Raw genomic sequence first — 14,554 nt, 5'->3', positions numbered from 1 at the left:
GTCATTAACGAAAGGGCAACTTCGAAGAATAGAAGCTGCTGAAATGCGATTGCTAAGACCTCTTGCAGGATATACTCTTTACGACCATAAAAAGAACGCTGATATCCGAACAGAATCGAATATCACCGCCATTACGGATATTATAGAATCTTACCGCAACAACTGGAATGAACATGTATTAAGAATGCCCAACAATAGGTTACCCAAGAGACTATTGGACTATACACCTCATGGAAAACGAGACATCGGAAGAGATGGAAAGACCAACTTTCTTCTGGAAGCGGAACAGACCAGGATGCCTAATCCAAGACTGTTAATGATGATGACTATTACTGTACATATATAAAGCATTGTTTCAATAAAATTATTTTGTTTCATATTCTTAATTATCGTATATTATTTAAGGTCATTCTTATCACTGTCTAATATTATTATTTAATGAATATTCATAATGGGTATACTAGATCAAAATATTATTTAGTTTTATTTTAGTAATATTGTTTTATAAATTTAAAATTACGAGTGTGACAACAATTTGTAAATATAATATCGGAATGACTTTCGGTTGGTATACAGTATAGAGTGTTAGTTGGGAGACCGGAGGGAAAAAGACCTTTGGGGAAGCCAAGACGTAGATGGGAGGATAATATTAAAATGGATTTGAGGGAGGTGGGATATGATGATAGAGAGTGGGTTAATCTTGCACAAGGTAGGGACCGATGGCGGGCTTATGTGAGGGCGGCATTGAACCTGCGAGTTCCTTAAAAGCCATTTGTAAGTAAGTAAGTAAGTAAGTAAGTAAGTATACAGTTCAGCGATACGCTCCATCCTTAACTTCCTTCCCATCATTGCGGCGCAACGTAAACATCATGTGCTGGCGAAGTGCGTGCGTGTCTACTTAGTATGAAACTACTCTACGTATTTCAACCGATAATGTTACCTCCAAAAGAAGGGTCTCGCAGTAAAGGTAATGGGCTTTTTTTTTTTTTTGTTATATGCCTTTTCTTCACAGGGCCTTTCAGTTTGCAAAGTTTGGAAAAGAATCTCAACATGGCACAGTTGAAGGTTTCCTTGTTATGTTCTGCTGGAAATTGAACCATTATAACCAGAAGCACCACCATTCCAACCATAGTGAACAGTTCCGGTTGTTTAGAAGCATCAATGTATATCAGAAAGCGGCACGTTCATGTACAAAGAAACTTTCTTTCACAGTGTGAAAATGTTTGTTTCATCGCACCAGCATCAATTTAATTGACACTAATATAATCTAATAGTTGATATAGAATCTACTAAAGAACCAGGGTGAGAAAAAAGGCGAAGAAAAGAAAAGAGGAGATAAATGTATGGAAGAAAAAAAGGTAAATGAAATGACAGGATTGTAGAAAGAAGGGAAAATTAAGAAGAGACAGAAGACAAAGAGATAAAACGTGAATACTGTAACAATAGATCCTGATCCCATCTATGTTTTCATATTTTCATTAACGAGTGTTGATCAATTAAATAATATAATCCATACATTGACGACGTTGAAGTTCGAAGATCAATAATTCAAAGATCCAAACAAAAATTACTAAACAACAGGAAAAATATACGGATGCTCACCACAGTCATGAGGGCGGACCTCATCTCGTAGACCCATACATGGCTGCAGGATCCTCCGAAGCCGTGAACTATGACCTTGGTGGGAGCGCTGAGGTTGAAGGCCTTGGCAGCCCACGGCCACACGGCGCTCAGGTTGGTGAAGGGCATGTCCATCACGGGGGTGTTGCCGCGCGCCCTGCCAGAGTACAGGAGGAACCTGGTGGACACCTCCTCGGGGGGAGATGGGAGCATGTCCAGGTAGCTGAACGGACCGGAGTCCTGGAAGCACCCCACCTCCGGGTAGCAGACGGAGGACTCCGCCCTCTTCCTCCTGTAATATATAGTTCAGTAAAGGAATGATCAACCTTAATTACATGGTAAAAATAGGCTTCTTAGGGCAAGACAACCCTTTATTCAAGCCTCAAGTCATCTCAGTTGGAACTGCCTATATCATGCAATTCTACAAAGTAGCTATCACAAGGATAAAAGTGTCTATCATAAAAATGCAGCATTGGCCACTGGGTACGAATGATTTCATACTAATGCATGAAAACTAACAATACATACAGTCGGACACTAAAGTCTACATACACCCCCATTTTTAGCATATTTTGTACAACTCTGACTGCACAGATGTTAACGTGAAACTCTATGTCTGCGTTCACTTCCATAACAAAAACCAATGTATTCAGACCAGTATCTTGCACTACAAGCTTGATAGATGCAACTGTTTGTGTTTACTGAAGTACAGAAGTCAACATACACTTCGATTCTTTCGTCAGTTGTAGGAGAGACGTTGCAGTGAACACAGTAAAATTGGTGCAGTTTGTTGATACAGTAGATGTGTATTACAATACATAATTTGATCGCGTATCATGGATCCAAAAGGAACTGAAATACCAGTGGAAGTGAGAAAAAATATAATTGAACTCAATAAAAAGGGCTTTCCACTGCGTAAAATTGGGGAAATTGTTAGAAGGAGCCATGCAAGTGTCCAAACCGTAATAAGAAACAACAATGATCGAGGTAGTGTAGAAAACAAAGCTAAATGTGGAAGACCAACAAAATTATCTAACAGGGAGCAACGACACATCACTAGAAAAGTAAATTCAGATCCCAAAATTACAGCTACGGAGTTGGCGGTAGATGTCGCAAATACTAGTGGAAATATTGTTCATCCCATCACAGTACGAAGACTTCTGAAAAAGCATGAGTTTCAAAGTAGAACAGCAAGGAAAAAACTGTTCATAAGCATGGTAAATGAACAGAAGCGCCTAGAATTTGCAACTCTGCATCCAAGTAAAGATTCCACATACTGGAATACAGTATTCTTCACGGATAAGAGTAAATTCAACATCTTTCAGTATGATGGAGAGCAAAAGCTGTGGCGAAAAAGGAATGAAAGTTTGAAAAAGAAAAATCTTGTCACATCAGTGAAGCATGGTGGTGGAAATATTCTTGTATGGGGTTGCATGCCTGGAGCTAGGGTTGGGAATTTAGTATTTATTGAGGATATTATGGATAAATGGAAGTATCTCACCATATTAAAGGAGAATTTGAAACAATCTGTTGAGAAACTGGGACTAGGAACAGAGTGGGTGTTTCAGCAAGACAATGACCCCAAGCATACGGCCATTGTCGTAAGAGAATGGCTAATTTACAATGTACCAAAACAGTTGCATTCGCCTCCCCAGTAACCAGACATCAACCCAATTGAACATCTTTGGGGGGAACTAAAACAGAGGATAAAAAAAATACAAAAGAAAAAGCAAGAAGGATTTGAAAGCTGCCTTAGTGAAAGAGTGGAATAAATTTACATCAGCGGACACAAAAAAATTGGTGGAATCTATGCCTCGAAGTTTGGAAGCTGTGATAGAAGCAAAAGGTGGAAATACACAATATTAAATGGTGCCTGAAAGTAAAAATAATCAAAATGTATGTTGACTTTTGTACCTGAACGGTTTTTCTTTTGTGTGCTTAAGATGTTATTATATGGAATTGTTATTAATAATGCAGTATATATGTTGTTTTTCATTTCCTAAAATGTTTGTTTATGTCACAGAAAGTGAATACATAATATTTTCTTTATTGATTTTGAATTTAAGTGTTATTTTTAGGGTGTATGTAGACTTTAGTGTCCGACTGTAGGCCTATTTATCTAAACAAACTTTAATTTGTGAATTTATTTTTTCACTTTTTTACTTTTGACGCAGAATCACGTCATTCTCCTTACTAGATATGAGGAGCTAAGTTGGGAGTTGACCGTCACATAAAATTGCAATTCCCCCGCTCCCAATGCAAGGAATACAATGATAACAATGAGAATACAGTGGAACAAAGGCGAAAATATGTTGAATTTATTCGTCTTATTTTGACGCAGAACAACGTCTTTCTCCTTACTAGATATGAGGAGATAAGTTAGGAGTTGACCGTCACATAAAATTGCAATTCCCTCCGCTCCCAATGCAAGGAATACAACGACAACAATGAGAATACAGTGGAACAAAGGCGAAAATATGTTGAATTTATTCGTCTTATTTTGACGCAGAACAACGTCTTTCTCCTTACTAGATATGAGGAGATAAGTTAGGAGTTGACCGTCACATAAAATTGCAATTCCCCCGCTCCCAATGCAAGGAATACAACGACAACAATGAGAATACAGTGGAACAAAGGCGAAAATATGTTGAATTTATTCGTCTTATTTTGACGCAGAACAACGTCTTTCTCCTTACTAGATATGAGGAGATAAGTTAGGAGTTGACCGTCACATAAAATTGCAATTCCCCCGCTCCCAATGCAAGGAATACAACGACAACAATGAGAATACAGTGGAACAAAGGCGAAAATATGTTGAATTTATTCGTCTTATTTTGACGCAGAACAACGTCTTTCTCCTTACTAGATATGAGGAGCTAAGTTGGGAGTTGACCGTCACATAAAATTGCAATTCCCCCGCTCCCAATGCAAGGAATACAATGATAACAATGAGAATACAGTGGAACAAAGGCGAAAATATGTTGAATTTATTCGTCTTATTTTGACGCAGAACAACGTCTTTCTCCTTACTAGATATGAGGAGATAAGTTAGGAGTTGACCGTCACATAAAATTGCAATTCCCCCGCTCCCAATGCAAGGAATGCAACGACAACAATGAGAATACAGTGGAACAAAGGCGAAAATATGTTGAATTTATTCGTCTTATTTTGACGCAGAACAACGTCTTTCTCCTTACTAGATATGAGGAGATAAGTTAGGAGTTGACCGTCACATAAAATTGCAATTCCCCCGCTCCCAATGCAAGGAATACAACGACAACAATGAGAATACAGTGGAACAAAGGCGAAAATATGTTGAATTTATTCGTCTTATTTTGACGCAGAACAACGTCTTTCTCCTTACTAGATATGAGGAGCTAAGTTGGGAGTTGACCGTCACATAAAATTGCAATTCCCCCGCTCCCAATGCAAGGAATACAATGATAACAATGAGAATACAGTGGAACAAAGGCGAAAATATGTTGAATTTATTCGTCTTATTTTGACGCAGAACAACGTCTTTCTCCTTACTAGATATGAGGAGATAAGTTAGGAGTTGACCGTCACATAAAATTGCAATTCCCCCGCTCCCAATGCAAGGAATACAACGACAACAATGAGAATACAGTGAAACAAAGGCGAAAATATGTTGAATTTATTCGTCTTGTTTTGACGCAGAACAACACCTTTCTCCTTAGTAGATATGAGGAGATAAGTTAGGAGTTGACCGTCACATAAAATTGCAATTCCCTCCGCTCCCAATGCAAGGAATACAACGACAACAATGAGAATACAGTGGAAACAAGGGGAGAATATGTTGAATTTATTCGTCTTGATTACTTTTGACGCAGAACCACGTCTTTTTCCTTACTAGGTATGACGAGATAAGTTGGGAGTTGAACGTCACATAAAAATGCAAGGAGAAGAAGGGGAATACAAGGAAATATGGTACTCCATAACGTCAATAGAAGCATATAATTATGTGAAAAATACATTTGAAATTAGTAAGCTGCAGTCTGATTGAGCTTTGGCTGTTATGTACAGTCTTAGAAAAATATTTTGTATCACAGATATTTTGTTCCAAAAAGGAGGCAGTGCGCATGATCAGAGGACGAGCGATCTGGTTCACAAGAGGATTAATTGAGGTAATGAAATTAGTTTTGTTTCGTTGTATGTCTGATCATGCGCACTGTCTCCTTTCTGGGACTTAAAAAGTATCTGTGCGACAAAACTTTTTTCTAAGAACTGCACATCTATTATCAGACAGTACATCTCAATTGACGTTACATGTCAGAGGAAGAACACTTGTTTGTATACATCTGAAGTCTATTAAAATGTAGGCTATATTATGTTAAAATCCAACATTATTAAAACACATAACAATGCAATTAAAATTCATTTAGCTAGACTTACTGTCCCATCTTCAGTAGCTTTCTGAAAATACGAAAAACAACTATTGTAATGTATATATCTTGAAATATTTCTTGAATATTTAATGAATTTAGAGTATAATATTGTATTAATAAGTTATACAGATGTAGAAAGTGAAAATGGATATCGAGGCCTGATCAGCTGTTGTTTATACTATTCGTGTTGGTACGTATAGCCGACTGACTAGATGCGCGTAAGCTCGGAGCTATATGTACGCGTAATGTAACTACGGTGGTCATTTTGTGAATTAATATGTAATTCAATGAGAATGTTCCTGTTTACAAGGGTTTTTTATTTAGGTTGTTCTGGTTATTTAATTTATCATTATATATTTCTATAGATTCCAAAATGTTAAGTGCATGGTCCTTATTCTGTGTATGTAATAATTATATCACATCAGATTATGTGTCTGTGAAAAAAAAATGTTGGTTATTATAAATATGTTTATTAAGGGAGGAGATGGATAAAATTTCTAACTTTTCTACTTTTTGAGCTAGTTGGTTCATTTTTGGCACACATAGCCCACATATGATATATATATATATATATATATATATATATATATATATATATATATATATATATATACACACACACACACACACACACACACACACACACACACATGCTACAAATTTTCATGCATGTCACTCAGATATTTTCTGAGTTATGCCACTTTTCTAAAAAAATTGCGGTATATTTTCAAAATATATCTCCTCGTACAAATCTTAAATATATGATCTAGAAAAAATACAGTATCTTGGATGTACCTAGAAAAGCACTAAGTATCCACATTTTAGAGATATATCCTTAAAATAGAGAAAAAAATTATTATTTTGTCAAAAGTGTTTTTTTTTCAATTTACTAGTACCTATTGTTATATAAATTATTTTTAATTTCAAAAGTAATCAACATATTATCAAAAATCGATTACTCTGGTTTGTTAACCATACTATATAGAACATACATTAAAAATTTCGTGTTCCTTAGCATCAAAATTGTAAGAATATTTACACTTCCTGATGAAATGTGCTGAAAAAAATGTGTGAGAAAACAGCTTGTAAAATTTGCATGGGATTGAAGATTAAGGGTGCAGTCATTTACATTTTGCGTAATTTTTTATGCTTTCGAGCATTGGGACTTGTTCAACATATAAATAAGAGATTGCCGATTCATTTTTTTACAAGAAAACGATAATGAGATTTTTGACTGAAAATGACCCTTAAAAGCCGATTGAAAATTGAAGCGGTGAGATCAATAACCATTCAAGTCCACTTCTGGCCATTCATTTTTTGCAAAATTTGAAATTAAATTTTGGGTATTTCCACAAGTGTTACGACTTTAAAAGTTGGTATACTACTTTGTCTTGATCTCGAAAACAACCAGAAATATTATGCGCAAATAATAATAATTAGGTAAGAAAGAAAAAAAGTTTTTTTTTGTTTTTTTTTTTTTTCGAAACTTGTGTAAATGGACTTGAATGGTTATTGATCTCACCGCTTCAATTATTGTTATGAGAAATCTGTCTGTGGTCTTTATATCTTGTATTGAATGTTCTACCGGTCTGACCTATAGGCTATACGTGGATTTGCAATTAGGGTAAAAAAGAGCAGTGAATTAAAATGCATAAAGATACGAGTATAAAAAGAAGTGAAAAGTGATAGAAGGGAATAACAAAAAAATATAGATAGAAGGAAATAAAATGAAGAGAGAGAAATACAGAAGGGACTGAAAAGACATAAATATATAAAAAGAAATGACAAGTGATGACATGTGCTAGAAGGAATTAACAACAGATGGAGGGATAGAAATAGGAAGATATAGTGGTAGAAATAAATTTAAAGAACTATGAATAAAAGCAAACAAAGTGGTAGGCGTACACATAGAAAGCAATAGAGAAGAAGTAACAAAAAAGAGAAATATAAAGACACAGAAAGACAGATGGAAATAGAAAGAATAGAAAGCAGACTCGGCTCCTTCTGTATGAAGAATCATTAAAGATGACGCTTTTGTAACTTCTGATTATAGCACAAAAGCCAGTTGATGAGCGTTGTCTCAATTTTGCAATGTTCATCTCTGACCCCTTTAAGATTCGTGGTATTTGAATTCTTGAATTTACTACCTTTCACATTACTGCAAATGTCAACAGGTGAATTGCTGAGGAATTAAATTTTGAAATTCCAGCAACGGTTCGTATTTCACAATTGCAAAATGACTTGTACCTTCTGCCAAGTGTTACGAGGATCTTGAGATGCAGCAGCATGTGCTTGTCATCTTGGTTAACCTGTGCTTAAATCGTGTGAATAGAAAAAAACTAAGTAGTCGACGTCAAGAAAACGACACATATTTCCCATAATACCGGTACTCTTCATACGTTTCGCAAAATTCAATTCTTGACTGTGTCATGCTAGGAATGAGTTCCCGTTCACATGCTTACTTTCTTCCTTCATCATTTAAAAGTCACATAAAACTGGATAATACGTATCTATTTTATTATTATGAAGAAATGGAGCTCGTTCCGTTACCCAGAGCAAGTCGCTTGCATCTATGGGTAGATTAGGCCTATTATAATGATTTAATTAAGTTAGGTATATTACTTTGTATAAACTAAGTTTACAAATTTTTTTGAAATGGATAACGGACATTATTATCCGCATTTAAATAGGAACATTGAATATTGTTTCGGTGTTGCACATAAATACCAACCAACCATACCAACACATAAGACATCATCGTATTCATCATCATACACAATCTCGCTTTCGCGCTTGTGGAATACCCTACCCAGTGACATCAGAGACTGTCGGAATTTAGTAGCGTTCAAAAGCAAACTTATTAAGCATTTTCTTACTGCGTAGAGTAGGTTTAATTTTTACTTAGTTAATAAAAAAAAATTCTCTCTTCTTAATTTTTACAATGAACTGTCTAGCTTTTATTAGTCTGTTAATCTTTTAGTACTTTGATTTTTATTGTATTTGTAAATTCAATATTAATTGTAATTATAATTGTAATTGTATTCTTAATATTGTAGTTGTAATCCCCTGGTAGAGGGGAAGAGAAGGCCTGATGGCCTTATCTCTACCAGATTAAATAAATAAATAAATAAATAAATAAATAAATAAATAAATAAATAAATAAATAAATAAATAAATAAATAAATAAATAGGGCTAGGCCTACATTCTTCAGTCTCAGAAAGTAAGATAGCTAATGTAATTTTTAATACACAATTATGCACGTTCCGTTGTTTTAATTTCTTTATTTTTCTGGTTTTTAAATTGACGATTGAGCAACTCAATGTAATGTGAAATATTTTCTCAAAAATGAGAGTATTTAGTATTTTTAAAAACTGTATTTTTGTTTAATTTTAGGTAGATTCTTCTAATACTCTATAGTATTAAATTTACTGTTTTGAAATTTTCTACAATGACAGACCAGTTCATTACGAACAAAATAATATATTACGAGAGTAAAATAATGCATATCGAGCGGGCTAGCGGCGTGGTAGAGGGCTGGCCTTGCATTCCTGAGGTCCGGAGTTCGATCCCAGGGCCGGCAATCCTAACTGAGTTTTTTCATGGTTTCCTCAGTTATTTCCAGGCAAATGCCGGCCATGGACGGCGATCCTTCCCTTAATCCTTTCATATGTATGAGTGAATGCTGTGTAATGTTTGTGTTGTATCGGAGGTGGCCCTGGCATTGAGCTGATCCCTCATCCGCGGAGGCCCTCCATGTCCTTCTGTGGTCAAAAAAGTATGTATGTGATCCATAGATTAATTCCTCTCCCGACAGGTCGCGACCCTGTATGGCCCGTGTGGCGTGGGTCGTATATTTTATTTTTATTTTATTGAGTTATTTTACGACGCTGTAACAACATCTCAGGTTATTTAGCGTCTGAATGAAATTAAGGTGATAATGCCGGTGAAATAAGTCCAGGGTTCATCACTGAAAGTTACCCAGCATTTGCTCGTATTGGGTTGGCCAGGTAACTTGCCCCTACCGGGATTCGAACCCGGGCCACTGCGTGTCGTATAAATGAACCTAAAAGGGAGAGGTTAAACTAAGGTAAAGAGAGAGAAAAAATAATGCATAATTAATGTCGTTACTTCTCTAATTAAGAAATAGCATTAATTTTGTAAAATATTAGTATATTATACAGTATGCGGTAGCTATATTGCAAGATTCATCGCCATGGTGTCCCGAATCTTGCAATTCCATAGCTTGATTGGCTTGTGTCTTATTATCTCGGTTTTGAATATTTAACTGTTTTGAATAGATTTGTACCTAATAACCTTATTTTACAAATTTAAATGTTCAGTGTTGTTTACTTCTTAATTTCATTGGCATTCTGAAACAATATAAAATACAGCTTTTATGTTGTTGTTAGTCAACTGACCGAAGACAGTTTGAACATCATAAATGACACCGATATGGCATCACCCATGAGACATCTAAGCCAGGAGATAATGAGGTAAGGTGGCTAGTTCTTTTCTCCCTCCATTTCATACTTCGCTGATTAGTAACATATTACACTAATCAGACTTCAAATGTATACAAACAAAATTGTTCTTTCTCTGACACATATCATCAAGTGAGATGTGCTGCCTGATAATACAGAGTGATTTATATAGAACTAACACATTTCTTCTTTCTTTCTTTCTTTGTTTTTTTCTTTCTTTCTTTCTTTCTTTCTTTCTTTCTTTCTTTCTTTCTTTCTTTCTTTCTTTCTTTCTTTCTTTCTTTCTTTCTTTCAAAACGAATGATGCTAGCCACAATTTGTTAAACATCAAATGTAGAGTATCTTTTCGAGATTACTAACCTTTATAGCAAATGTTGAAAATTCTTTATTTATTCGGCTGGAAATTCACTTAATGACCAGTTTTTAACGTCAAATTAAGCAGGAGTTTTGATTCGCTGTCACGAGATGCACAGATGTTTATTCTTTATTCTTTATTGTTGGCAGCAGTAGCGGCCCGCGGTTACAAAGGTTGGCAGTTCTGCATGAAAAATAGTGTCTTTAGCAAACGCATGCTGTTTATTGCATCTAAATCGGATAACGCGTGTAATTACAGCCCCTTTTCGAAGTTGACTGTGCACCCGAAATTGTACTCCAACCATCCGTGCGCTACACCTCTCCCACCTGGCACAACTAGTCACGTAGTGGAGATGTGCCCCACATGCTTTTCTAGTTTTTTTAAGTCAAATTAACTAAATCCTTCACTCCGGTGTTTCTCCATGTATTTTCTCCTCTAAACAGAACACAGAAAGCGTTTTCATGAGCGCACCAAAAAACCAATCGTTTCCATGACATATTTCGGTATTAAAATGACTAGTAGGCTACATGATTTCCTCGACTTTTTCCAAAAATTTCAATATTTAAATTCTGTGTAGGACGTCCTAATTTCTTAAGTTAACATGCAATTTCTCTTTTAATTTCGAAAAGGGTTGGTCGATTAGGTTTTCATTTCATTCATTTTTAATATAAAATATTTCCTTAGACACACTGACTAATCACATCACACCACCCACAGTACTATAACACACTGGAACTGTAATGATATACAGTAGTCCAGAAGCCTATGTGTTCTAACGCAGGTCATAAAGAGATGAGGGTGTTGGCGGTTCTTTTGTATATTCGGAGAGAGCTGCTTCGGCTGCAGCTCTAATGCAGTCTTATGGAACGGTGAAGAAAACCAGTTTTCTGCTGCAGACTACTCTACGATGAGCTTCAGGAACTGCTGATCACAGATCCGAAAAGTACACTACAGCTAAAATTCTCGAGCAGTTCAAGGTTCCTACAGACAGTAAAATCTCGAATCGAAGGAGAATGAATTGGAAAAATAGATGAAACAATGAACTAGATTCCATAAAAGCACGTTTTACGTTTTTAATTTTTTCAGTCTATTTAAATGGCGGTTCTGCAGCTCTGCAGTGCTTATTGTAGAGCCGCTCCTGGTTGGCAGCTATTTTCGACATTTTGTTTTAGTCACTGAAAATGCAGTACACATTAAATCAACGGCTCTTCCTTGTGAAGCAATACTGGATTACGAATTCAATTACAGCTATTCATAGGGCATACCAGAGAGAATTTGGTGTTCGTAATCCCCTCAAACAAACACAATACTGGGATTGGTAAACAAATTGGAAACAACTGGAACTCTAAAAGAATAATAATTTTTAATCTAATATGGAATTCACGTGTCTTCAAAACTGCGGCTAAACTGCCGCGTAATACCATGGTCAACGCTAACAAAGGCATTGTTAAGTACTGGTATTATATTATATAATCTGTTTATGAACTTCGAATAAAAAAAAGACAATTTTTCAATCTTACCTGTGAGAGTTGTGACGTTTATTCCACTCTTCCATGGAAGTAATAACGGCCTTCAGGATCTCCTCATCTCGCACCTCGTCCAAGGCCTCCTGGTCAGGCGTTGCCCACGGCGTCCCCCCTCCAGCCAGACACTCTGCAATAAATAACAACTATGTGTACTCATGTTCAACAAGTGACAAGCGACGGCTTGTTCCTTGAGAGGCAGTCCCCCTGGCAAGAATATTAAAATAGGATTCAAAAACAAGTTTCAAGGCGAACTCTAAATTTTACTGCCTTAATATGAAATGAAAGCTACACTACATAGTCCCATTGAATTACTGAAGCTTTCATATTCACATAGCAATAAAAATACTTTGAATTACAACAAAAATTCGAAAAGAAAATAAAATCAGAAAATACATTAAGATACTCGTACTTAAAATAATAAAGCGAGTAAATACAAAACTGCGCTCGAATGAATTCTTTAAACTGAGTGGAGAGATATAAATGTGCAGACTGAAGAGGACAACAGAATACATTAAAATAAATAAAAATCTATTAGCGTTTTGTAATTAAGTGCATGGTTAATTAGAAAATTAGGCTGAAAGTGTGCTTAGTTCGGCAACAGCGTATTACCGGCTCACGTACGAATACACACATGAACTCAGCAGACAGCATTCCGTCCCTTAGTCACTGCAGTAAGGTTTTCATACTTTATAATCGTAGGAAATAACGATACGAGTTAATCATTTTATTTAATTCTAAACAAACCTGTCCATTCTATTTAAAGATTGCAAAGGAATAAATTATTCCCTATTAGTTTCCCTAATAACATGATTAAAAATCAGTATCGTACAGACAAGAGTTATCGGGTAAAGCAGTGTTAACATTTACAGGAAAAATATTTTTTCTGAAAAAAAGTATTAATTTAGGACTAATGTAGTATTAGAATTTTTGTCGTACTCCATCCAAACAATAATCTGTTGAAATATGCACACAGATAGGCTACATAACTTTCACCCTGTACTGCATATCGGCAATTATTTCATTGCGCACAGCAGGCAAGTTAGATAGGTAGATAGGTAGACAGGTAGACTGATAGATAGATAGATAGATAGATAGATAGATAGATAGATAGATAGATAGATAGATAGATAGATAGATAGATAGATAGATAGATAGATAGATAGATAGATAGATAGATAGATAGATAGATAGATAGATAGGTAGATAGGTAGATAGGTGGATAGGTAGACAGGTAGACTGATAGATAGATAGATAGATAGATAGATAGATAGATAGATAGATAGATAGATAGATAGATAGATAGATAGATAGATAGATAGATAGATAGATAGATAGATAGATAGATAGATAGATAGATAGATAGATAGATAGATAGGTAGATAGGTGGATAGGTAGACAGGTAGACTGATAGATAGATAGATAGATAGATAGATAGGTAGATAGGTAGATAGGTAGATAGGTAGATAGGTAGACAGGTAGACAGGTAGACAGATAGACTGATAGACTGATAGACAGATAGATAGATAGATAGATAGATAGATAGATAGATAGATAGATAGATAGATAGATAGATAGATAGATAGATAGATAGATAGATAGATAGATAGATAGATAGATAGATAGATAGATATCCAGGTAGCTAGGCGGGTAGCTAAGTAGGAAATAGGTGGGTAGATAGATAGATACGTAGACAGTTGGCAAGCTATATAGATAGTTAGGTAGATAGGTAGGTAGGTAAATATATAGATATGTAGGTACCTAGGTGGGTAGCGAGACGTGTAGCTAGGCGGACACCTAGGCTTGTAGCTAGAAAAGTAGCTAGGCTGGTAGCTAGGCGAGTAGCTAGGCTAGTAGCTAGGTGAGTAGCTAGGCTGGTAGCTAGGCGTGTACATAGACGAGTAGCCAGGCTGGTAGCTAGGCGGGTAGGTAGCAACGTATGTAAATTGGTAGATACCTAGGTAAGTAGCTAGATAGGTGGGTAGGCAGATAGTTGGGTATGTGGATGGGTGGGTGGATGGATAGACAGATAGACACACAAACAGATAGATGGATGGATTGATGGATGGACAGACAGACAGATAGGCAGGCAGGCAGACAGATAGGTAGTTAGGTAGATAGGTAGGTAGGTAGGTAGATGGATGGATGGATGGATAGGTAGATAGAGA

The 14,554-nt window shown here is 35.9% G+C and overlaps 1 protein-coding gene across 4 annotated transcripts in view; it reads right to left on the bottom strand.

The window, feature by feature from the left end:
• The window catches only part of LOC138694815 (uncharacterized), a 274,848-nt gene that overhangs the window by 36,823 nt on the left and 223,471 nt on the right, over positions 1 to 14,554 (bottom strand). For all 4 annotated transcript variants that reach the window (XM_069818908.1, XM_069818907.1, XM_069818909.1 and 1 more), the window contains 2 exons: positions 12,384 to 12,516; positions 1,603 to 1,912 (listed from right to left, as the gene is read on the bottom strand). In XM_069818908.1, the coding sequence (XP_069675009.1) occupies positions 1,603 to 1,912; positions 12,384 to 12,516 (443 nt within the window). The remainder of the gene's footprint in view (positions 1 to 1,602; positions 1,913 to 12,383; positions 12,517 to 14,554) is intronic.

This window comes from Periplaneta americana, chromosome 2 (assembly GCF_040183065.1).
Source record: "Periplaneta americana isolate PAMFEO1 chromosome 2, P.americana_PAMFEO1_priV1, whole genome shotgun sequence".
Taxonomy (NCBI): Eukaryota; Metazoa; Arthropoda; class Insecta; order Blattodea; family Blattidae; genus Periplaneta; species Periplaneta americana.
Note: the sequence above shows the minus strand (reverse complement) of the source record. Positions and strands in the feature narration are given on the sequence as shown.